This window comes from Thunnus thynnus, chromosome 12 (genome assembly GCF_963924715.1).
Source record: "Thunnus thynnus chromosome 12, fThuThy2.1, whole genome shotgun sequence".
Classification (NCBI taxonomy): domain Eukaryota; kingdom Metazoa; phylum Chordata; class Actinopteri; order Scombriformes; family Scombridae; genus Thunnus; species Thunnus thynnus.
This window is the reverse complement of record NC_089528.1, coordinates 30091563-30118449: the sequence shown is the minus strand read 5'-3', so window position 1 is coordinate 30118449 and position 26887 is coordinate 30091563. Positions and strand designations below refer to the sequence as shown.

General features: G+C 38.1%; 3 protein-coding genes across 5 annotated transcripts in view; 2 read left to right on the top strand and 1 right to left on the bottom strand.

The window, feature by feature from the left end:
• The window catches only part of LOC137194705 (HERV-H LTR-associating protein 1), a 54574-nt gene extending 36509 nt beyond the window's left edge, over window positions 1-18065 (top strand). For 2 of the 3 annotated variants that reach the window (XM_067606812.1, XM_067606811.1), the window contains one exon: window positions 17360-18065. In XM_067606812.1, the coding sequence (XP_067462913.1) occupies window positions 17360-17403 (44 nt within the window). In that variant the 3' untranslated portion in view covers window positions 17404-18065. Of the gene's footprint in view, window positions 1-15656; window positions 15862-17359 lie in introns of all 3 variants that reach the window. The other variant, XR_010931007.1, reaches the window with a different exon arrangement.
• Window positions 623-12731, bottom strand: LOC137194702 (heavy metal-binding protein HIP-like). Its single transcript, XM_067606807.1, has 8 exons — window positions 4081-12731; window positions 3719-3781; window positions 2814-2855; window positions 2583-2645; window positions 2409-2471; window positions 2235-2297; window positions 1896-2024; window positions 623-1335 (listed from the first exon to the last, which is right to left on the bottom strand). Exons 1-8 carry the CDS (start codon window positions 4346-4348, stop codon window positions 1055-1057), a joined length of 972 nt encoding a protein of 323 aa, XP_067462908.1. The 5' UTR covers window positions 4349-12731; the 3' UTR covers window positions 623-1054.
• Window positions 18066-19862: 1797 nt separating the features above from the next.
• The window catches only part of oc90 (otoconin 90), a 30735-nt gene continuing 23710 nt past the window's right edge, over window positions 19863-26887 (top strand). The window contains exons 1-3 of the mRNA XM_067604740.1: window positions 19863-21258; window positions 21403-21454; window positions 25578-25629. Of these exons, the coding sequence (XP_067460841.1) occupies window positions 25587-25629 (43 nt within the window). The 5' untranslated portion in view covers window positions 19863-21258; window positions 21403-21454; window positions 25578-25586. The remainder of the gene's footprint in view (window positions 21259-21402; window positions 21455-25577; window positions 25630-26887) is intronic.

Below are 26887 nucleotides of genomic sequence, written 5' to 3'. Positions count from 1 at the left end.
CTAACTCAGACTGCTGAAGCCTCATATAAGCTTCACATCAACTCTTAAATTCATTTTTGCACAAAATGACTTTTGGTCCAAATCACTTACATTGACAGCACATTTGAAGAGGATTTAGCCTTAGTTTGATAATCCTCTTCTTTACTACATATTCTTCTCAATCTCACAAACTGACCATATAGGATGTTGCTGATCATACGTTCAGGATGGAAACTTGTAGAGTGTAAAATGGTGTTTCTGTCAGTTTCTTTTTGATACATAGATGTCTCCAATTTCATATTTTCATTAACAGTAATCAAAAGATCCAGAAAATGAATTTTTTAAATGACTGTATTCCATAGTAAAATGTAAAGTGGGATGAATTCTATTTTTATAGTCGCTAAATGCCCTAAATTCATCCTCCAGTGAAATAGATTAGTTGATTAACAACCCCAGATGTTACATTTCTGTTAAATCTTTTTGACTCCTTTCTAATTACTTTTGCACATCACATTGTGCAAAAACATGTTTTCTAACATTATATGCAATTTTTATTTTGAATGATGTTTTTTGTAGTTTACCCATGATGCATCTCTCTTGAGCACAAAAAGGTTGCTTTGTTCTCTCTTCATAAAACAGGAGTTGTACTTTTCTTCAAAATGCTTTTTGAAATGATTTTAATTACATATGACATCCTCTTCATATTCATTAACACTAGAATGTTTTTTTTTATTCACTGATAAGTGCATACATATATAGACAATATGGACACACTAACAAATACTAAGGCGACAGGAGATGATATTGGTTTACAAAACATAAAAGGACACAGATAGGTAATGGGACAGCATGTGAAGAAAAGAAAGGGAGGGCGTGATCTGTTTGGGTTTGGATGCATTCAGGCAAGTTTTGCAGAGGTTGTTTAATATTGTCAGTCGAGATCTTTTTCATCTTGTGTCTTGTTCATGTAACCAGACAAAAATACACATACACAAATTGATTATTTGGATTTCATATTTTTAATAGTGTAATGTTGAGACTTCATGCAATCAACTGTGGGTTTTTACAACAGACCTCACATAGCAAAAAGTAGGAATCCACTAAAAGTGTTTTCATCATTGCCATCATCAAAAATACCCCCATCTGGCCTGAGAACCAGCTCGATCACATCTCCCTTTTCCAGTTGAAGAACACATCCATTAGACACAGCGACAAAACCACCGCCAAGAGTTCTATTAAAAGAGTAAAACACCATCGTGCCATTGTGATTCAGTTGAATACCCATCATACTTGAACGCATGTCCCACCCGCTGAATCTGAAGTAGTAGGCTCCTCTGACTGGGGCTGTAAAGATACCTGCAACAAAGGAGGAATTCAGTCTTTTAATTGTTTTGTCAGGCTTTGTAGGTGTGTGTCTAACTCTGGGAAGTACGTGTATGTTAGACTGTGTTAGAAATCTAATCAAGGAGTCAATTCAGTGAAAACACAAACCAAACCAAATACAAGTGAGAACTATCAAAGCTTTCACAGAAGAACCCATTAGAATAAAAAAATCTGCCAACAGAATAAAAATAGCTACATAATACTTTAAAACATGTGCAAACTATGTAAAAGAGAGAGTCCCTTCACCAAAATGGCATCATGTATATCCCAGTATAACATACTTTATCTGAAAGAGCTTTATAAGAGCTTCTAACCCAGAAATAATCTACTAAGAAAACAAGAAATACAAACAAAGGAAAAAAAATGTGACAGGCAATTTAAAGAGAGACATTCCACACTTGGACAACTAGGGATGCAATAAAAGTTATGCATGAAAAGGAAATTCCAAGAAAAATAAGTTGGATCATAAATCTATAAGATTGTGTAATAGTTCTAATAAAATCAGTGTGAGAAGGTGAAAGAGGTATATGTACCTGTATTTGGGTTATAAGCCTCGCCGATGTTGGTGTAAATGTTATTGAACTTAAGTGTGGTCCAATCACCGTAGGGTCCAATATATCCGTTGTTAGCAATGCCCGCAGAAAACGCCACCTTTGGTCGATCTGTGTGAATGTGGAAGACAAACAAAGAGAGAATATTTTCCTCTCATGTCAGTAACAGGTGCAAAATGTCACTTCTGTCTCATTTAATAACTGCATTCATGTCACTCTGCATCCCGCTGCACAGAGGATGACCCGCGATTTACTCTTGCCATTCTCACTGCTACCGTAATATGACATTTTGACTTTTTAATAATGATATAAGCAGCTCACCTGCACTCCCTCCCTTGAGCTCCTCCACCTGGAGCTCAGTGGAGCTCATTCTGGCCTCCAAATCTGTGAACACATTTAACATTTATATTATAGAGGAGGTAAACTACATAACCGGAATTTGAAATACCTGTATGTGTATCTAATAAACTGGCAGCTGTGTGTTTTGCAGCTTACCAGTGTTCTCCGTCTTGAGCTCCTCCACCGCTTTCTCACTGGTGCTCAATCTGGCCTCCAAATCTGTGAACACATTTAACATTTATATTATAGAGGAGGTAAACTACATAACTAGAACATTAAATACCTGTATGTGTATCTAATAAAATGGCAGCTGTATATTTTGCAGCTTACCGATGTTCTCCCTCATCAGCTCCTCCACCACTTTTTCACTGGCGTTCATTCTGGCCTCCAAAGCTGTGAACACATTTAAAGTTTTTTTACCAGAGGGATCATTTTGAATCTTAGATATTAATCTCAGTAAACACCTTAAAGATTTGATCACATTTAACTCTTAAGCTTGACAGGAAAAACATCACAAACATGAATTAATTATATATCATTTAATAAAATGTAAATATCTACCTGCATTTTTGATTTCACTGGCTGTCAGTCTGGCCTGTATGGCTGGGATAAAAGCAGTAAATTAGTCCTAAAAGCAACAAATATGTGAACATTGCATAAATCTGTTTAGCACTATGTGAATGAACCTGTATTCTCTTGCTCCAGCTCCTCAAAATACCTGTATCTGTATCTAATAAACTGGCAGCTGTGTGTTTTGCAGCTTACCAGTGTTCTCCCTCTTGAGCTCCTCCACCACTTTCTCACCGGTGTTCAATCTGACCTCCAAATCTGTGAACACATTTCTGTTTACTATTATGAAAGGTTTACAGTCGACCAACAGCAAGTATGAAATTACATTAAAATCTCTAATATGTGAAAAGTGCATGAATCTGTTTAGCACTATGTGAATGAACCTGTATTCTCTTGCTCCAGCTCCTCAAAATACCTGTATGTGTATCTAATAAACTGGCAGCTGTGTATTTTGCAACTTACCAGTGTTCTCCGTCTTGAGCTCCTCCACCACATTTTCACTGGCGTTCATTCTGGCCTCCAAAGCTGTGAACACATTTAAAGTTTTTTTACCAGAAGGTTCATCTTGAATCTTAGATATTAATCTCAGTAAACACCTTAAAGATTTGATCACATTTAACTCTTAAGCTTGACAGGAAAAACATCACAAACATGAATTAATTATATATCATTTAATAAAATGTAAATATCTACGTTGTTTTTGATTTCACTGGCTGTCAGTCTTGCCTGTATGGCTGGGATAAAAGCAGTAAATTAGTCCTAAAAGTAATGACTATGTGAACATTGCATGAATGTGTTTAGCACTATGTGAATGAACCTGTATTCTCTTGCTCCAGCTCCTCAAAATACCTGTATGTGTATCTAGTAAACTGGCAGCTGTGTGTTTTGCAGCTTACCGGTGTTCTCCGTCTTGAGCTCCTCCACCACTTTCTCACTGGTGCTCAATCTGGCCTCCAAATCTGTGAACACATTTAACATTTATATTGTGGAGGAGGTAAACTACATAACTTGAACTTGAAATACCTGTATCTGTATCTAATAAACTGGCAGCTGTGTGTTTTGCAGCTTACCGGTGTTCTCCGTCTTGAGCTCCTCCACCACATTTTCACTGGCGTTCAATCTGACCTCCAAATCTGTGAACACATTTCTGTTTACTATTATGAAAGGTTTACAGTCGACCAACAGCAAGTATGAAATTACATTAAAATCTCTAATACGTGAAAAGTGCATGAATCTGTTTAGCACTATGTGAATTAACCTGTATTCTCTTGCTCCAGCTTCTCGATCTTGCTCTTGCTGTCCCTCAGCTCCATACTGTGTTGGATCACCATTTCTCTCAGCGCCTTCAGCTCATCCCAAATATCAGGGGTGATGTTAGTCTGATCACTGGTTGCTTTGACACCCAGGATCTCAGGCCGAACATCTGTCTGAGTGATATCATTCTCTGTCACCCCTCCGCTCTCACCCTGAGCTGTCGTCCAGTACAGACAGAGCAGCAACGCCAGAAAAGCTGCAGCACGCCTCATTGTGAAATGTCACCTCTTTGGACAGCAAGATGCAGTCTGACACGTCTCGCTGAGTTCCAGTCTTTAAATACACATAAACAGGTCACTGATCTGCTGTATGAGAATGAAACAGGTGTCTGATAACAAATGTACAAATAGCACCAAAGATCCTTGAACACTGAGCTGAATTTAAAACAAACAACTAGTTAGAATGATGTTGTAATGGACGGGTTCACAATCTTGTAAGTCTCTCTTAAAACAACAGTCAGGAGCCCAAATTAACACTGAAATAGGTTTTTCTTGCCGTAATCATTCCTCCTGTTCATACTGACCATTAGAAGATCACTTCAAAATGCACTTATAATGGAAGTGATGGAGGCCAAAATCCTCAAACCTCCTTCTGTGCAGAAATATATTTAAAAGTTTATCTGAAGCTAATATGAAGCTTCAGCGTCCAAATGAGTCAAATCAAGTAGATATCTTTCAACGTTACAGTCTTTTTAGCGCAAAAGTTCCTCTTTTTGTTACTATACTTCCACCTGCAGCTCAACAGGGAAACACAAAGAGAGAATTTGATGCTAAAAAGACTGTAAATGTGTCAGATATCCACTTGATATGACTAACTCAGACTGCTGAAGACTCATATAAGCTTCACATCAACTTTTAAATTCATTTTTGCACAAAATGACTTTTGGTCCAAATCACTTACATTGAAAGCACATTTGAAGAGGATTTAGCCTTAGTTTGATAATCCTCTTCTTTACTACATATTCTTCTCAATCTCACCAACTGACCATATAGGATGTTGCTGATCATACGTTCAGGATGGAAACTTGTAGAGTGTAAAATGGTGTTTCTGTCAGTTTCTTTTTGATACATAGATGTCTCCAATTTCCTATTATCATTAACAGTAATCAAAAGATCCAGAAAATTATTTTTTTTAAATGACTGTATTCAATAGTAAAATGCAAAGTGGGATGAATGCTATTTTTATAGCCGCTAAATGCCCTAAATTCATCCTCCAGTGAAATAGATTAGTTGATTAACAACCCCAGATGTTACATTTCTGTTAAACCTTTTTGACTCCTTTCTAATTACTTTTGCACATCACATTGTGCAAAAACATGTTTTCTAACATTATATGCAACTTTTATTTTGAATGATGTTTTTTGTAGTTTACCCATGATGCATCTCTCTTGAGCACAAAAAGGTTGCTTTGTTCTCTCTTCATAAAACAGTTGTGTATGGACTCATAGAATATTGTCGCTACTACAGGAGTTGTACTTTTCTTCAAAATGCTTTTTGAAATGATTTTTAATTACATATGACATCCTCTTCATATTCATTAACACTAGAATGTTTTTTTTTATTCACTGATAAGTGCATACATATATAGACAATATGGACACACTAACAAATACAAAGGCGACAGGAGATGATATTGGTTTACAAAACATAAAAGGACACAGATAGGTAATGGGACAGCATGTGAAGAAAAGAAAGGGAGGGCGTGATCTGTTTGGGTTTGGATGCATTCAGGCAAGTTTTGCAGAGAGGTTGTTTGATATTGTCAGTCGAGATCTTTTTCATCCTGTGTCTTGTTCATGTAACCAGACAAAAATACACACACACAAATTGATTTTGGATTTCATATTTTTAATACTGTAATGTTGAGACTTCATGCAATCAACTGTGGGTTTTTACAGCAGACCTCACATAGTAAAAAGTAGGAATCCACTAAAAGTGCTTTCATTATTGGAATCATCATAAACACCCCGACCTGCACTGAGAACCAGATAGATCACATCTCCCTTTTCCAATTGAAGAACAAATGCATTAGACACAGTGGCATAACCATTGCTAACAGCGTGATCATAAGACAAAGTCATTTGTCTGTCATTGTGATACAGTTTAATACCCATTGAATTTGTATTACGTGTATCCCACCCGCTGAATCTGAAGTAGTAGGTTCCTCTGACTGGGGCTGTAAAGATACCTGCAACAAAGAAGGAATTCAGTCTTTTAATTGTTTTTGTCAGGCTTTGTAGGTGCGTGTCTAACTCTGGGAAGTACGTGTATGTTAGACTGTGTTAGAAATATAATCAAGGAGTCAATTCAGTGAAAACACAAACCAAACCAAATACAAGTGAGAACTATCAAAGCTTTCACAGAAGAACCCATTAGAATAAAAAAATCTGCCAACAGAATAAAAATAGCTACATAATACGTTAAAACATGTGCAAACTATGTAAAAGAGAGAGTCCCTTCACCAAAATGGCATCATGTATATCCCAGTATAACATACTTTATCTGAAAGAGCTTTATAAGAGCTTCTAACCCAGAAATAATCTACTAAGAAAACAAGAAATACAAACAAAGAAAAAAACATTTAAAAAAAAAATGGAGAGACAGGCAATTTAAAGAGAGATATTCCACACTTGGACAACTAGGGATGCAATAAAAGTTATACATGAAAAGGAAATTCAAAAAAAAATAAGTTGGATCTTAAATCTATGAGATTGTGTAATAATTCTAATAAAATCAGTGTGCGAAGGTAAAAGAGGTATATGTACCTGTATTTGGGTTATAAGCCTCGCCGATGTTGGTGAAAATTTTACTGAACTTAAGTGTGATGTCAGTATTGAAGGGTCCAACTGCTCCTGCGTCAGTAAGGCCGACAGAAAACGCCACCTTTGGTCGATCTGTGTGAATGTGGAAGACAAACAAAGAGAGAATATTTTCCTCTCATGTCAGTAACAGGTGCAAAATGTCACTTCTATCTCATTTGATAACTGCATTCATGTCACTCTGCATCCCGCTGCACAGAGGATGACCCTCGATTTACTCTTGCCATTCTCACTGCTACCGTAATATGACATTTTGACTTTTTAATAATGATATAAGCAGCTCACCTGCACTCCCTCCCTTGAGCTCCTCCACCTGGAGCTCAGTGGAGCTCATTCTGGCCACCAAATCTGTGAACACATTTAACATTTATATTATAGAGGAGGTAAACTACATAACCAGAATTTGAAATACCTGTATGTGTATCTAATAAAATGGCAGCTGTGTGTTTTGCAGCTTACCAGTGTTCTCCGTCATGAGCTCCTCCACCACTTTTTCACTGGCGTTCATTCTGGCCTCCAACACTGAACGAATGTAAAGTTTTTTTTACCAAAAGGTTCATTTTGAATCTTAGATATTAATCTCAGTAAACACCTTAAAGATTTGATCACATTTAACTCTTGAGCTTGACAGGAAAAACATCACAAACATGAATTAATTATATATCATTTAATAAAATGTAAATATCTACCTGCATTTTTGATTTCACTGGCTGTCAGTCTGGCCTGTATGGCTGGGATAAAAGCAGTAAATTAGTCCTAAAAGCAACAAATATGTGAACATTGCATAAATCTGTTTAGCACTATGTGAATGAACCTGTATTCTCTTGCTCCAGCTCCTCAAAATACCTGTATGTGTATCTAATAAACTGGCAGCTGTGTGTTTTGCAGCTTACCAGTGTTCTCCCTCTTGAGCTCCTCCACCACTTTTTCACCGGTGTTCAATCTGGCTTTCAAATCTGTGAACACATTTCTGTTTACTATTATGAAAGGTTTACAGTCGACCAACAGCAAGTATGAAATTACATTCAAATCTCTAATCCGTGAAAAGTGCATGAATCTGTTTAGCACTATGTGAATGAACCTGTATTCTCTTGCTCCAGCTTCTCGATCTTGCTCAGCTCCATACTGTGCATGATCACCATGTCTCTCAGCTCCTTCAGCTCAGCCCAGATATCAGGGGTGATGTTAGTCTGATCACTGGTTGTTTTGACACCCAGGATCTCAGACTGAACATCTGTCTGAGTGATATCATTCTCTGTCACCCCTCCGCTCTCACCCTGAGCCGTCGTCCAGTACAGACAGAGCAGCAACGCCAGAAAAGCTGCAGCACGCCTCATTGTGAAATGTCACCTCTTTGGACAGCAAGATGCAGTCTGACACGTCTCGCTTAGTTCCCGTCTTTAAATACACATAAACAGGTCACTGATCTGCTGTATGAGAATGAAACAGGTGTCCGATAACAAATGTACAAATAGCACCAAAGATCCTTGAACACTGAGCTGAATTTAAAACAAACAACTAGTCAGAATGATGTTGTAATGGACGGGTTCACAATCTTGTAAGTCTCTCTTAAAACAACAGTCAGGAGCCCAAATTAACACTGAAATAGGTTTTTCTTGCCGTAATCATTCCTCCTGTTCATACTGACCATTAGAAGATCACTTCAAAATGCACTTATAATGGAAGTGATGGAGGCCAAAATCCTCAAACCTCCTTCTGTGCAGAAATATATTTAAAAGTTTATCTGAAGCTAATATGAAGCTTCAGTGTCCAAATGAGTCAAATCCAGTAGATATCTTTCAACGTTACAGTCTTTTTAGTGCAAAAGTTCCTCTTTTTGTTACTATACTTCCACCTGCAGCTCAACAGGGAAACACTGTCTGAGGAAACACAAAGAGAGAATTTGATGCTAAAAAGACTTGTAAATGTGTCAGATATCCACTTGATATGACTAACTCAGACTGCTGAAGACTCATATAAGCTTCACATCAACTCTTAAATTCATTTTTGCACAAAATGACTTTTGGTCCAAATCACTTACATTGACAGCACATTTGAAGAGGATTTAGCCTTAGTTTGATAATCCTCTTCTTTACTACATATTCTTCTCAATCTCACAAACTGACCATATAGGATGTTGCTGATCATACGTTCAGGATGGAAACTTGTAGAGTGTAAAATGGTGTTTCTGTCAGTTTCTTTTTGATACATAGATGTCTCCAATTTTCTATTTTCATTAACAGTAATCAAAAGATCCAGAAAATGATGTAACCAGACAAAAATACACACACACAAATTGATTATTTGGATTTCATATTTTTAATAGTGTAATGTTGAGACTTCATGCAATCAACTGTGGGTGTTTTTACAACAGACCTCACATAGTAAAAAGTAGGAATCCACTGAAAGTGTTTTGATTACTGTAATTATCATAAGCACTAAAACCTGCACTGAGAACCAGATAGATCTCATCTCCCTTTTCCAGTTGAAGAACAAATGCATTAGACACAGTGGCATAACCACCGTTAACTCTATCATAAGAGAAAGTCATTTGCCTGTCATTGTGATTCAGTTGAATACCCACTGAATATGTATCACGTTGTTCCCACCCGTTGAATCTGAAGAAGTAGGTTCCTCTGACTGGGGCTGTAAAGATACCTGCAACAAAGGAGGAATTCAGTCTTTTAATTGTTTTTGTCAGGCTTTGTAGGTGTGTGTCTAACTCTGGGAATTTGTTGCCAAGTACATGTGTGTTAGACTGTTAGAAATCTAATCAAGGAGTCAATTCAGTGAAAACACAAACCAAACCAAATACAAGTGAGAACTATCAAAGCTTTCACAGAAGAACCCATTAGAATAAAAAACCTGCCAACAGAATAAAAATAGCTACATAATACTTTAAAACATGTGCAAACTATGTAAAAGAGAAAGTCCCTTCCCCAAAATGGCATCATGTATATCCCAGTATAACATACTTTATCTGAAAGAGCTTTATAAGAGCTTCTAACCCAGAAATAATCTACTAAGAAGACAAGAAATACAAACAAAGGAAAAAAAATGGAGAGACAGGCAATTTAAAGAGAGACATTCCACACTTGGACAACTAGGGATGCAATAAAAGTTATGCATGAAAAGGAAATTCCAAAAAAAATAAGTTGGACCATAAATCTATAAGATTGTGTAATAATTCTAATTAAAGCTGCAAGCAGCGATGAACGGGCCCTCGCGCCTCCACGCACGTCAGGCCACGACGCAATCGAAGGTCTTCTGTCACGGGCATGTAGATGTCTTCAGACCCGGGCTGTTTTCAGACAGTGCAAGAAGGAGATAAACATCACTTCCTTTGTCCACTGTTTTGCCTGCTGCTGGGGCTGCTTCGCTGAAATTTTGTAGGGGGCGCTATTCAGCCAATTTGCATCACTGATGGAATATTGTCATGTAGACGTGTTCAGGCCGGGACTCTTATCAAACATGTAAAGTTTGGTGCAGACTGGAGCATGTACAATAAAGTTATAGCAACTTCTTCTGTCATGGCGAAGCATCAAATCTCAACGGTGCGAGGATGAGAATTTTCTGCTGGGTGAGACATGGCTGCCTTGCTCACACCTGTGTCATCAAAATTATGCAAGTTTTGGGCCCATTCACTTGAATTTCAATTAGTAAACGGAAAACTCTTGATGAGTTTGTGTGTATAATTGAGTTTTGGTTCGATCTCTCTATGACATTCCCACGGGCCGTGGTGGCCATTTTAGATACATAGGTGGCGCTATAGAGCACATTTTGGCACTTTGGGGGATAATTTTTACATTTTATCAAATTTTTCACCAGACCTCATGTGTGTGCCAAATTTGGTGAGTTTTTTTGTTTAGGGGGTTAAATTTAGGTCTGAAGTGGCGTAATAATAAAGAAAGAAAGAAAGAAAGAAACAGAACAGATACAAGAGGGTCTTTGCGCTTTTGGGGCTCAGGCCCTAATAAAATCAGTGTGAGAAGGTGAAAGAGGTATATGTACCTGTAGTTGGGTCATAAGCCTCGCCGATGTTGGTGAAAATTTTATTGAACTTAAGTGTGATGGCAGTATTGAAGGGTCCAACTGATCCCTCGTCAGTAAGGCCGACAGAAAACGCCACCTTTGGTCGATCTGTGTGAATGTGGAAGACACACAAAGAGAGAATATTTTCCTCTCATGTCAGTAACAGGTGCAAAATGTCACTTCTATCTCATTTGATAACTGCATTCATGTCACTCTGCATCCCGCTGCACAGAGGATGACCCTCGATTTACTCTTGCCATTCTCACTGCTACCGTAATATGACATTTTGACTTTTTAATAATGATATAAGCAGCTCACCTGCACTCCCTCCCTTGAGCTCCTCCACCTGGAGCTCAGTGGAGCTCATTCTGGCCTCCAAATCTGTGAACACATTTAACATTTATATTATAGAGGAGGTGAACTACATAACCGGAATTTGAAATACCTGTATGTGTATCTAATAAACTGGCAGCTGTGTATTTTGCAACTTACCAGTGTTCTCCGTCTTGAGCTCCTCCACCACATTTTCACTGGCGTTCAATCTGGCCTCCAAAGCTGTGAACACATTTAACATTTATATTATAGAGGAGGTAAACTACATAACTAGAACATTAAATACCTGTATGTGTATCTAATAAACTGGCAGCTGTATATTTTGCATCTTACCGATGTTCTCCCTCTTGAGCTCCTCCACCACATTTTCACTGGCGTTCATTCTGGCCTCCAAAGCTGTGAACACATTTAAAGTTTTTTTACCAGAAGGTTCATCTTGAATCTTAGATATTAATCTCAGTAAACACCTTAAAGATTTATATCATTTAATAAAATGTAAATATCTACCTGCATTTTTGATTTCACTGGCTGTTAGTCTGGCCTGTATGGCTGGGATAAAAGCAGTAAATTAGTCCTAAAAGTAACAAATATGTGAACATTGCATGAATCTGTTTAACCCTATGTGAATGAACCTGTATTCTCTTGCTCCAGCTCCTCAAAATACCTGTATGTGTATCTAATAAACTGGCAGCTGTGTGTTTTGCAGCTTACCAGTGTTCTCCGTCTTGAGCTCCTCCACCACTTTCTCACTGGTGCTCAATCTGACCTCCAAATCTGTGAACACATTTAACATTTATATTGTAGAGGAGGTAAACTACATAACTTGAACTTGAAATACCTGTAATGTGTATCTAATAAACTGGCAGCTGTGTGTTTTGCAGCTTACCGGTGTTCTCCGTCTTGAGCTCCTCCACCACATTTTCACCGGTGTTCAGTCTGGCTTTCAAATCTGTGAACACATTTCTGTTTACTGTCATGAAAGGTTTACAGTCGACCAACAGCAAGTATGAAATTACATTAAAATCTCTAATACGTGAAAAGTGCATGAATCTGTTTAGCACTATGTGAATGAACCTGTATTCTCTTGCTCCAGCTTCTCGATCTTGCTCTTGCTGTCCCTCAGCTCCAGACTGTGTTGGATCACCATGTCTCTCAGCGCCTTCAGCTCATCCCAAATATCAGGGGTGACGTTAGTCTGATCACTGGTTGTTTTGACACCCAGGATCTCAGGCCGAACATCTGTCTGAGTGATATCATTCTCTGTCACCCCTCCGCTCTCACCCTGAGCCGTCGTCCAGTACAGACAGAGCAGCAACGCCAGAAAAGCTGCAGCACGCCTCATTGTGAAATGTCACCTCTTTGGACAGCAAGATGCAGTCTGACACGTCTCGCTGAGTTCCCGTCTTTATATACACATAAACAGGTCACTGATCTGCTGTATGAGAATGAAACAGGTGTCCGATAACAAATGTACAAATAGCACCAAAGATCCTTGAACACTGAGCTGAATTTAAAACAAACAACTAGTTAGAATGATGTTGTAATGGACGGGTTCACAATCTTGTAAGTCTCTCTTAAAACAACAGTCAGGAGCCCAAATTAACACTGAAATAGGTTTTTCTTGCCATAATCATTCCTCCAGTTCATACTGACCATTAGAGATCCCTTCAAAATGCACTTATAATGGAAGTGATGGATGGAGTGATGGCCAAAATCCTCAAACCTCCTTCTGTGCAGAAATATATTAAAAAATTTATCTGAAGCTAATATGAAGCTTCAGCGTCCAAATGAGTCAAATCAAGTAGATATCTTTCAACGTTACAGTCTTTTTAGTGCAAAAGTTCCTCTTTTTGTTACTATACTTCCACCTGCAGCTCAACAGGGAAACACTGTCCGAGGAAACACAAAGAGGGAATTTGATGCTAAAAAGACTGTAAATGTGTCAGATATCCACTTGATATGACTAACTCAGACTGCTGAAGACTCATATAAGCTTCACATCAACTCTTAAATGCATTTTTGCACAAAATGACTTTTGGTCCAAATCACTTACATTGAAAGCACATTTGAAGAGGATCTTTTAATATCCGGTATGAACAGGAGGAATGATAACAGCGAGGAAAACCTCTTTCAGTGTTCATGTGGATACCTGACTGTTGTTTTAAGACAGACTGGGATTTCAGTCTCTGATCTTTTTGTGTGTATGAGTTGGTTTTCCCAGGCTCAGGTTTCAGTATCCCCAAATTAAAAGCTTAGAGTCAGTATTTTAACCTCATAGTCATTCTTTTTTTTCAGTATCTTGTGTGTTGCAGAGGCTCACTCTGGACTCCAACACTGTGAATTTAACATTTAACATTAGTATTGTGATAATGTTTATGGTCAGCAGGTTTCAAGTTTTTTACATGATCACTATGTAGGCCAACCTGTGCTCTTATTTTCTAGAAGATCTGCAATAGAAGGCAAAATTAATAAGCAGATTAATAATTGATCTACAGCCAGATGTAAAATCTCATATTGAACTTGTCTCTGCTAAATACATAAATGGCTGATGGCTGATACTCTGTTGTCAAACTACAAAACTAAAAATGGAAATATACAGTATATCCACCATAAAGCTGATATAAAAGTTACACGGATGGATCTAATCCCATATAAATAGATATGGGCCTTTAAGACCACTGGCTGTTAGTCTGGACCAACATGACAGACAGTTCTGCTGCATGAGCTGCAACTAAAGCAATAAACTACTCAGAACAGTCATTTTGATAATATACAAACATTGCATGAATGTGTGAAGCTCTGTGTGACTGACGTTAATGCACTCACCTGTATTCTCTTGCTCCAGCTTCTCTATCTTGCCCTTGCTGTTCCTCAGCTCCACCCTGTGTTGGATCACCATGTCTCTCAGCTCCTTCAGCTCAGCCCAGATATCAGGGGTGATGTTAGTCTGATCACTGGTTGTTTTGACACCCAGGATCTCAGACTGAACCTCTGTCTGAGTGACTGGCATGTGCAGGAGGCAGTATATAATAATATTAATGTTATTTACTTTACAGTAATGTTACATTTACACTAGGGATGCACGATATTGGATTTTTTGCCGATATCCGATATGCTGATATTTCCAACTCATTGTGGCCGATTGCCGATATATGCACGTTTTTTTCCAGCTGGCTGAGGAGACTATTACACATTCAATCATAGATTGTACTAAGTATGATCAAGAAAGACAATATATGAAGGAAGAACTTAGGAAGACTGAAGTTCAGGAGCTCAGCGTTAAAACTTTAATGAACAGGAGCAGTAGAGTTTTCTTTGAGTTTATTAGACAGACAGGATTAATGCACCTAATACGCTGGTTGCCAACCGCCGTTATAAACCAAAAAGAAGAAGATTTTTTTTCCTCTGTCAGCCAAGGTGTTTCCTATCTGTGCAGCCGAACATAGCAGCTCCCCCGCGGACTATTTTACCCTGACGGTCCCGGTGTTTCCTCCGCAGGCTCCACTTCACTGAAGCTGCTCGTCAGATCAGCTGCTTTTTCCCACTTAAACCTGAATAACAAACCGGGGCTCGATGCTCCGGTTGGATCCACACGGAGAGCCGGGGCTAACGTTTGATGTTGCTTTTGAATTGATGCGAGCAGCAACTGGGAGCCAGTGGAGGGATATCAACAGCAGGGTGACATGTGCTGTTTTGGGCTGACTGAAGACCAGACGGGCCACCACGTTCTGGATCATCTGCAGAGGTTTAAGTGTACATGCAGGGAGGCCTGCCAGTAAGGAGTTGCAGTAGTCGATGCGTGATATTACGAGAGCCTGTACCAGGAGTTGTGCTGAATGCTCAGACAGGTAGGGTCTTATCCTCCTTATATCGTACAGGGAAAACCAACACAACTGAGTAACTGAGGCCACGTGAACCTTAAAGGTTAGTTAGTCATCGATCAAGACACCCAAGTTCCGGGCAGATTTTGTGGGCATGAGTTGGGTTGATTCGAGCTGGATGCTGATGTTTTGTTGTATGGAAGGACTGGCTGGCATGACAAGGAGGTCGGCGTTAGAGAGGTTAAGCTGAAGGTGGCGTTCTTTCATCCATGCTGATATATCGGCAAGGCATGAAGAGATCCTAGCCGAGACTGTGTGGTCTTCCGGTGGGAATGACAGGAAGTGCTGGGTGTCGTCAGTATAGCATTGTTATAATAAACCATGGGAGTGGATGATTGCACCAGGTGAGGTGGTGTATAATGAGAAAAGAAGGGGACCAAGCACTGACTCTCGAGGAACCAATGTTAATGTAATGCTGCACACAGACTTTTAATAGGAAGCTTTTTACATTTCCAGAGTGAGTGAAGGAATCAGGACAGAGGAGACAGAAGTGAGGAATTGCAGGATGTAAAAGTGTTGAAAGAAAAACAAAGAGAAAGTAAAGAAGACACAACTGATTCAAGATTGTAAGAAACAGTTTAAGGAGGAAAGAGAAACACATAGAAGCAGCCCAGGTGTCAGGTGATGGAGAGACATGAATACATTCAAAGCAGGAAAACTGGTAAGAAACTTACAGCTGTATATAGATAAATACTGTTCTGGTAAGTATTTTTAAAGGCACAATCTGTTATCCAAATGTTAACTAAAGGACGTCCTAACAAACAAAAGTCAAAGCACAAGATTGAAACCTGCTATAAAAGGACTTACAGATCCTTTAATACAGGTACTGACACTACACAACAACTGTGTTATCATGATGTTTTCACAAGCTGTGAAAAGGTTGAATAGGTGAGAAATACTTTTTATCGGGGCTGTCAGCCAAGGATTCAGTTACACTGTACAGTGGATGAGGTTGTACAGTATCAGCGTCTGCCACAAAAGTAGTTAGTAGCTTAGCTGACTTCACTAACATTCACAGCTTTTGAGCAGAAACGAGTCGCTCTGCCCTCCGTGTCCACCACACTTCTCTGTTTTCCTTACAGTTAGTTTTGCACTTAGGTCTTTACAAAAAAATGTATTAGGTTCTTGAAAATGTTGTGAAGTCAATTAATTTCAATGTAATTGCTGCCCTTTATCAATTATTTTTCTCTCTTATTATCTCTTTGAACCTCTTCATCATGCCCACTGATCAAAACAAAGGTTGGCTTTTTAGAAATCCTCCTCCCGTGTTTAAAAGTCTGTCTGAAGTCAGTTTGACTGTGACGATTTAGTCTCTGGGGGAAACAGCCAATATTTCGGGGGTTTAGGCGAAGACTTCCTCTTCTGCGCACCGCCATTGTTTACAGTCCGAATAGCAACTTGAGACATGAGTAGCCAGTTTGCAGTCAGTTAACACTTTAAAACCAAACAAACATTGATACTTTTTGTAGGTGTTTCAGGTCCAGACAACATTTTGGCCAATGCATTCTGCCTCTTTCACTCCCACACAGACTGTTTACCTGGATGCAACTTGCACGTTCCTGTAGAAATTGCTGGAACTGAAACAGAAACCAGAACACTTCTTGTCCCTTGCCTACAGATTCTTCATTCATATGCAGATATGTGTTTATAGGGATTAGTCAACTGCTAACACAGCCTGAAGCATCAGTCTTGTTGCTATGGTTACCTGCAGTTTTATATAATGTGAGCAGACAAGTATCAAGTGAACCTACAGATGAATATTTCTGGGAAGACTTTATCAGAAAGGTGACAGTTGACAGCTTCTGAGTTTATTTCTGAACACATAGTGTTTAAAATCTGCTGCAACGTCAATTTACTGGTGATTGATACAGTTTAGAGTCACCACAGAGTAAAATATGTTTCGGGAAAGTTGCAGTAGGTGGTTGTGAAAAGTACACAAATAATTTAACAGTTTAAGTGAAAAATAGTTTATTGAATTTTTTAGAGAAAATATGAAAAGTTATGAAACTTTTGTGCTAAAAATTGAAGCATTACTGAAGTAAAGAAATGTTTAAAAGAATATGTCAAAGTTACCAAATCAGATTAAAGCAACAGCTGAGAGAGGAATCCTGTCTCCAGTCTCAGTTACCTGGTTGTAATCCACCATCCTCCCTCCACAGATCTGAAACAGAGATGCCTGACAAGGATGTGCGATAAACTGTGACCAGAGTGGCAGCAGAGAGACACAAAGAGCTCTTCATCATCGCAGGAAGTGACCGAGTGTGACCCACAAACTACAAACTAAAGCTGAGTGCACTTCTGGAGTATGGAAATATATCTGGTCATTTCCAGGTCTGGAGATAGGTTTGAAAACTGAAAACTATCAAATAACACTATGCATTTTACACCTATGTCATCTCACATCTTTTAATATCTGTCACTATAAAGCATAATAATCTACACAATGATACAATGTAGTTATTAGAGCCAAGAAGAAGACTGTTAATACCAAACACCACAAGATGAGGTGTGAAAGAAATCTGGAATTTAAATCCAGAATTGAAGCTGTATAAAAAAAAAAAATCTCTCCACATATTATTTATGAAAATCATTCAAATCTTCAAATCAATCTGGATTTTTTTGAAAAAAAGTAGAAATCTTGTCTTTTTTCTCAGAAACTTATGAACATTTTTCTTGTGTCAGTTCAATAAAAATCTGGTTAATTTTCCAAGCTGCGACACTTGACCTTTGTTTCTAAACACATCTATATTAAAGAAAATTTATATCCATTGTGGAAATTTTATAATCAAGATCTGTCGTTTTCAGAAACATGAGAGCAAACAACAGTTATGATCTTTAAATAAAAATCTTGTTTGTTTTTCTTAAGAGCTCCAAAATCCTTTGGCCTGCTTATGTTAATAATCTGATGATACAGATATTATATGATCCCGCTGTTGCAAGTTACTGCTCTCAGATTAATATCATTTATATGTAAAGTAATGGACAAAAACAATAGATACACTTAACTTTTAATTACTTTTAAAGGACCACTGTATAGAATTTAGTGACATCTAGTGAAACAGACTTGGCAGAAGTAAGTATGTTTTAATTAGTGTATAATCACCTGAAATTAAGAATTGTTGTGGTTTTGTTACCTTAGAATGAGCCCTGTATACCTACAGAGGCAGCGGGTCCTCGTCCATGTTGCACCGCCATGTTTCTACAGTAGCCCAGAACGGACAAACCAAACACTGGCTCTAGAGAGCACCTTTCATGTTTTTTGCAAATTTCACAGCCACTGTAGGTTCTCCTACATGCTTGGGGAGGGGGAGGGGGAGGGGGGCCCTCTTGTATCTGTCCTGTTTCTTTCTTTCTTTCTTTCTTTCTTTTTCTTTCTTTCTTCTTTCTTTATTAATCTGCCACTTCAACCCTAAATTTGACCCCCTAAACATGCTCAAAAACTCATCAAATTTGGCACACACATCAGGTCTGGTTAAAAATTTGATAAAATATAAAAATTAACCCCCCAAAGTGCCAAAATGTACTCTATAGCGCCTCCTATGTCACTAAAATGGCTGCCACAGCCCGTAGGAATGTCATAGAGAGATCGAACCAAAACTCAATTATTCGTCTCATCAAGACCTACAAATCATACGCTGACACCCCTGATCTAAATCCAACAGGAAGTCCACAATTCACCCATGAAAGTATGACTTTCTGCCAATTTTGGACCCCGAACAAACGCTATCTCCAAACTGAGGCGTCTGACATCTAAACCACCACTCAGACCACTTTCAAACCCGTATCAATGGATTCACGACGAAAATTCCTACTAAAATGTGATTTTGAATGTAAGATTTGGCCAAAGTCATTGGATTTATGAAGATATTTCCACTAGAAGACTGCTCTGAAATCCTGCTCTCAATCTGACAGGAAGAAAGGCGGGGGATGGGTGTGGGGGTTGAATGCAGCTCATTTTTGTAGGATACAGCAGAAAGGCCTATATACAGTACATTATATACAAACTTTGTATGAAGTTTGGCGTTATTATCGTTTATTTTACAATAATTATAGGTCTTATATTTATAATTCAGTAGTGGGGATAACCTATGAGGGGAAGGGAAAAAATGGAGTGAGAGTGACAGTTTAGTGATAAAGTGCTGCAGAAAAATACCATCAAAACTAAAATTTGTAGCTCTGTACTGCATTTTTTCCTTTATTAGGTCCCAAACACCTAGCGGTTCGCTCACACTCTCCATCCAAATATATGAGTATTTTTCTGTATCCAGCTGCAGTTACTTATTGTCTCTACACACCTGACAGTACACATGTCAATCAAACTTTGACCAGGTCATGTGGGTTAAAAGTCTTTACTTTTCTAAAAATAGACTTGATGAAAATTAGGAAATTAATTTGTTTTACACACAAACTCATTATTAATTATAATTGAAATTCAAGTGAATGGGCCCAAAACTTGCATCATTTTGATGACACAGGTGTGAGCTAGACAGACATGTCTCACCCTGCAGAAAATTTTCATCCTCACACCGTTGAGATTTGATGTTTTGCCATGACAGAGGAAGTTGCTATAACTTTATTGTAAATGCTCCAGTCTGCACCAAACTTTACATGTTTGATAAGAGTCCCGGCCTGAACACGTCTACATGACAATATTCCATCAGTGATGCAAACTGGCTGAATAGCGCCCCCTATGAAATTTCAGTGAAGCAGCCCCAGCAGCAGGCAAAATAGTGGACAAAGGAAGTGATGTTTATCTCCTTCTTGTACTGTCTGAAAACAGCCCGGATCTGAAGACATCTACATGCCCGTGACAGAGGACCTTCGATTGCACCGCAGCCCGACGTGTGCGGAGGCGCGAGGGCCCGTTCATCGCTGCTTGCAGCTTTAATCATTACACAAATATCTTCCCCCCAGACAAGTTTTAAGACATGTAAAAATGCTCTTCTTTGAATAATAATTTGTGTCTGACATAGTTTCCACAAACAAGATCAATTGCCTTTGTATGAACACTTTAAAATTATATCTACTTTTTCTCCCTAATTAAGAAAATCCAGAATTTCTGAATATGTAATAATTGTTTATTTCAAAAGTGTAACTTCTGGGCACCAGATGTCTCCTCCTTTACTGTAAAGTCAATTTTCAGTGTTTGTGAACTGGAGATTTCAAGTTCCCACTTCACACTTGAGGAAGATGAATACTGGACCACGATTGGCTCCAAACTAGTTGTGATGTCACAAATCATGCTCATAGGTACACTTGTTAAACTGAGATTTAAGGTGAGCACAGAGAAACTTTCCTTCTTCAGCAGATGAATGTGAAAACAAACTGTACATACAGAGAAGAGAAAACATCCAACTGAAGGAACAAGAAGAAAAAATGTTTTTGAGTCCTCATGCATGCTGGTCAAACACATAAAACCAACAATACAAGAACCTGCTCATCTCTTGTATTTACAGACTGCTCAGTAACTTCAACATTACTGAGTTAACAAAGAGAATGAAGTCTTACTAAACTGTATATTTGCTGAACAACATCAGAAAGAACAAAAATAACCTGCAAGTTGAATCAACACTCTTAAACACAAAATAAAATATGATTTTCACCAAACTTGACACCGCAGGAATTCTGTACTGTTTCTGTCATTTTAGCCACTTCCTGTGTGCAACATGAAATTAGACATAAACATCTGTACCATCCTCCCCCACAGATGCACCTGTCCCACACAATGACCCCCTATCAGTGCCCCTGTCATTAAACCCACAGCTCCTCAGCTTCACTGACCTATTGATCCCCCCTCCCTCCTTACCTGCTGGTAATCATTGATCTGAACTCCTGCAGGGATCAGATAAGAACAGGTCGACCCCCAGGTCACAGATCCACCCCCCCTCGGGACAAAGACCACTCTGTGGGTCCCCCTGCCAGGACCTCCCCCTCAGCTGAAGCCTCAAATACCTGAACAGAAACCAAACCATGATAAGCTGCTGCTCAGGTGTCACCTGATAGCCAATAAGACCTGAACCCAAGGGGCTAAAGGTGCCCCCCCCACTCTTCTCTTCAGGTAGAACTGATAAACAGTTTCTGAATTTGAGTGCTGCTTCTGTTGGGAAACAACTGCAAAAGCTTTAAAAAGGCTTCTAGCTTCTCTTTTGGCAGTTTATCCATTAGAGCTGAGAGTTATTCATAACAATGACCCGTTCTGCAGCACTAAACGTCATTCAATGAGGAACTTCTTCAGCTCGTCCACCACAAATAAGGTAAGATTTTAATTCCAATTTGTAGTTTAGTTAGTTTATTGTTGCACTCAGTGTTTACAGGCATGTTTATTCATACTTACATGTCATAGCTTGTAGTTTTGCTTTATACAAGTGACAGAGGAGTCAAAGGTAATGTGACAGGCCGAAACAGCAAAAAATATGTTAGTGATACATTTTATCAAAGCTCCACTAATCAATATATTCCAATAATACTGTGGACTCAAAAGGCTTTGTGTTTTATGAAATGGGTTTCATACAATGACAACACAAGGGAATTCTCGCGTTTTAACTCTTAGTTTTGGTTTAGCAGCACATTTCCCACCTAGTTCAGTCTCAGTTTTCTGATAAACTGCCCAGCAGCAAACAGCAGACACACACAGTTAGAGACTAGCTGGTGAGGAAAGTGGAACATGTAGCACCTAACGAGACAGGTATTTTTCTCAGACATTGGTGAAGACCAAACCAGAGCTAAAAAGAGAGTGAATATTGGACTAACTTTAATGTGTTTTAACAGTTTTTCTGTTCAGAAGTGGACAAAAAAACAAACAATTAATCCATTCAAAAGCTTAAACCAAATTGTTTTAGTTGCCCTTTAACAAGAATCCAAACGGCAGCTAGCCATGCAGATATTGTATTATTGTGTGAGTGCATTTACATGTGCACTAGTATGATCAGGTTTTTGGAGTTACAGTACGTTTTGCCATTTTAAACGTCAAATCCTGGTTTCTGAAACTGGACATGTCTTTAGCCTGGTTTTGAGAATCTGGGAATGAATGATATAAATCAATGATATAAAGGAAGAGGAGTATTTTCCACTGCTTCTCAGACTGAATCCCTAAAAATTGTTTAAACCAATTACATAGCAGATTCTGAGGCCTGTTTTACTAAGTCTGACAGTGCAAACGCATACAATGACAAGCTGTCAAGTTGGGACTCTTGTTTAATTCCTTTTAACTCACATGCTGTAGTGGATGTAAAGAGCTTTGCTGAATATCCATTTATTCACCCATGAATGGATGAAAGTTGAAAATGTAACAAGGGAGACTGATGATCTGATTATTATTGCGGTTGCATGAGAAAAAAATATTTTTAGAGACTGATGAGGTCAGAGGAATCCCGAACAGCAAAAATCTCTCTCAGTGTTATATAGTTTATTAAACTGGTCTTATGTTCTTTGAGCATAAAAGATACTTACATAAGATGTATGTATTACAGTGATCAGGTGAACAAGATGCACATTTGATACAGCATCTCTCCATGAGTATCTAGCCTTGTTTTGCTGCAGCCTTTATGTTAATCTGACTGAGTTCAAGTCAGACTTGTTAGGTGTTGGAAGTGTTAAAGAAATGCAGTACAGTTCTGAGGTACTTGTACTTTACTTGAGTATTTCCATGTGATGCTACTTTCTACATTTCAGAGGGAAATATTGTACTTTCTACTCCACTACATTTATTTGACAGCTTTAGTTACTTTTCAGATGAAGATTTGACACAATGGATAATATAACAAGCTTTTAAAATACAACACATTGTTAAAGATGAAACCAGTGGTTTCCAACCTTTTTGGCTTTTGACGTCTTACAAAAAGCAGTGTGTAGTCGGGGTCACATTTCACATGTCTATGAGTTGTTAACAGCTCCACCAAATAGTGATTTTTCCCTCTAAACTTCTCACATGCTTTCATTTCAATAAATGTTCAAATGATCCAATATTTCAGCAAAAATCAAAGATTAGAGAAAAAGTCCAAAAACTGAAAACAGATTTGTGTATCAAAACTTTGTTTTTTCTTCTTTCCTCTCCCATTAATCATCTCACGACCCCTCAGATTTATCTGCTGACCCTTTGGAGGGGCCCGACCCCTAGGTTGGGAACCACTGAACTTAACTAGCTAACTGTATATAAAGTAGTGTAAAATAGCTCCACCTCCAGCAGCTACAACAGTAACATGCTGCTCTAACACTGATGCTTCACTATTAATAATCTAATGATGTCATATATAATAATATATCAGTCAGAGGGACCAAACCACTACTTTTACTGCAATACTTTAACTACATCAAGCTCATAATACTTATGTACTTTTACTGCAATACTTTAACTACATCAAGCTCATAATACTTATGTACTTTTACTGTAGTAGGATTTTTCATGCAAGACTTTTACTTGTAATGGAGTATTTTTACATTGCTGTATTGGTACTTTTACTTAAGTAAAGGACCTGAATACTTCTTCCACCACTGATGAAATGTTGCAGGTCTGATACTGCTTAGTTTTAAGAGGTGTTTCAGACATGAGATGGACATGTCAAATTGCTAAAACATTTATGTAACAAGGTGAATATTATCTATTTATTATCTATTATTATCTAGTTATATCCATTCGAGTCAGAATAAAGGTTCTGAAATCAAATATTCGGGATATTTAAAAAACAACAACAAAAGAAAGCACCCACCATAAACAAAGAAATTCTTATAGATATACATAAATATAAAGGTCATTCGATTGTGAAGTTGTTAAAATACAGAGCTCTTCATTTCCTACATGCTGGGAGTTTTTCTTGTTCTTTTACAGGCTCTACCGGAGAAGCTTTCCGATGTGGGCTTCTTGCTCTTTTGATATAAACCTTTGTCGATGGTATAAATGACACTTTGCTGTCATTTGAAACCATTAACATGCAAAGTTGACCACTTCAGCTTTGATTAGTTTAGGTTAGATTGGACTCAACTTTATTGGTGACATTAAAGATGAAATAAAGCTGGTATATAACTGCTCTCAGTGAAATATGCTCAGGGCTTGAATAACGCTAATGACACTTCTTCACCTCACCGAGTGGAGCGAAGCCACAGGTGGGCCGAGCCATACTGAACCCAGCGAGGAGCGAAGAAGGTCGTCTGTCTCATTTGGCTCGGTGGTAATCAGAGCCGTAATGATGGGGGTAATTTATGGAGCTGAATGGGAGACGTTGGGGTAAATTCAGGTCTCTATTACACGTGGGGAAAAAAAGAACGGTGACATTTCTGGTTCCCTGTGATGAGCGCGTTCGTCTCTGTGATTCGGTGTAAAGGCGCCGCATCTCCTGGGGCTGTCGAGGTATGCGACAGAGTTTGAGCTTAATTGCAATAATGATAGCGTCGAGCTCATTTGCACCTTCTGTGCTGTTATGATATTTAACAGATGTTCGTTCTAAAGCTCATATCCAGGGTTTGTGCTTAAGTGTGGCCTCTTGTGGCTGTGCAGAGAATTACGATGACACGAAATGTTAACTTTTGTCTTTTTTGTTGTTTTATTTTGGGTGCTGTTTCTGCGATTTAGCAACCAGAATTTAATGTTGTGAAAATCTAAATATATTTCCCTTTCTCCATAATTTCCCAAGGTGTCCACAAACAGTTGTCGATGATGAGGATGAAATGTAATCAGTTATTTATGTTTTAAACGTCCATACTGGTGATTTGCCCATTAATTACAAATAACATTTTACATTATCTTAATTTAAATAGTGTTCCAAAACAGTTTTAAGACTCATTTATTTCTTACTTTTTTAATTTTAGTTCATTTTGGTATTGAAAATGAACTTTTAGTTTTACAATATAAGCCTTTCTTGAGAGTAGAAAATCTATCATCATAGCAAACAGTTAGATGCATTTATTGATTGGTTTCTGTAGTCTTAGTTACATTAATCATGTGAGTTCCATCAACATTTCTTGGCGGTGAATTAATGGGAGCATCTTTGATGTCATCAAAATGGGAACATCATCTTTTGATCTTTGTAATGAGATACATCTTAGGATAACAGGATAATGTGAATCATGTAATTATTGGTTGATTTAGCAACTGAATCTGTACTCGGGTTGTTGGTGTCTTTGAATGTGACACCAGTATTATAAACAGTGACTGCTCTCAACTGAAAAATATATATTTATGTATAATTATTAGAGCATTTAATACAACAACTACTACTATTACCATGTATAATAGTGATGAGTAATTAATGATGTTGATGCTGAACACCATTTGTGCCTTTTTGTTCTGAAGGTCGGTGTGATGGAAGCTCTGAGCCTTATTCCCTTTTTTACAGATAATTGAAAGTTTATCATTAAATAACAGCTTTCTCTCTCTGAATACAGCTATAAGTCATGTTTCTGATGTGGATTTTCATGCTGCCTGCTGTTACAAATGGTGAGTATCCTGCTACGTCTCTGCAAACACATGCACCACTCCGATTTTAGGCAACTTCAGGTCCTGTTCAACACCTTTTGAAGGGTTGACTTAAAGACATTAAACTGGTGTAAACATACAGACTTTAACAAGAAAATGGTAGTTTTTCCTCTTCTGTTTATCTTTGGATGTTCACGCTGGAAGAACAGCGTCCTCTTCCTGTTTGATGCTGTAAAGATATGCAACAAATTTCCTGCCAAATCTGACTACTGGAAAAAACAGAAACACAGAGCAAGAGTTTTATTACTAAAATGTATTTTCTCTGTTTTATAAGCCGAACCTTGTTTGTTTGTCTGAGTTAATGAGTCACCTGATCAGCTGCTGTACTGCACAGTAACATTTGAACATCATTTATTTAGCATCCAGTAATGCTACAAGAGTTCACTTATTGCTTTTGTAATTGCTAATAAATAATAATTTACTATGCTTTAAAGATCAGTTATAAGCCATTTATAAGAACAACTTTTGGGTTGCCACGTTGGGAAAATTATTTGTAGCTCTTTACTAATTACCATTTACTAATAATTTATTAGCATTTACTGCTTGATTGATTATTATAAGAACATTTCTCTACCACCTTTTATAACTGCAGATGACTTGCGACCTTTATTAATGACTTGGAGTGGACCTCTGAACAACCGCCTTTTACAGTGAATCAAATAAATTCTGAGTTGTGCCATAGGTTTATTTCTCCAAGATGGCGCCAATTCACTTGAATGAAAATTGCTCACCGAGTGCTTAAGCCTAAAACATTTTCTAGTCTCTGGGTGACTTCACTGCACACGCTCATTAGTGTTTCTCTTATAGGTGATTTTCTAGACTCTGGGAAAGTTAAACAAAACTAAAACCGTTACAGTTTAAACATTTGTAATACAAAGAGTAATAACTGACCTTGTTTGCAGTTTGAGGTTTTACTGGTGTCTTTTTTATAATGTGGTTCTATGGAGAAATTGCTTGTCGCAGTCCAACAAGTACTGTGAGTACAACATGAGTTGTGCTCATTAATGGATATTTCCTTTATTGAAAAATCTACTTCGCCAATTTGAGATTAAGAACGGGAGCATCCTACGCAGCCACATCCATGAAATATAGCGGCAGAAACAAAGGCCTCAACAGTGGCGAGAAGTGAAGATGAGATAAATGCAGCAAGTTGTTGTTATAAGTCAAATTACAGAATTAAAAACTTAAATTGACATATTTCCTCAAACCTCGAGAAAAA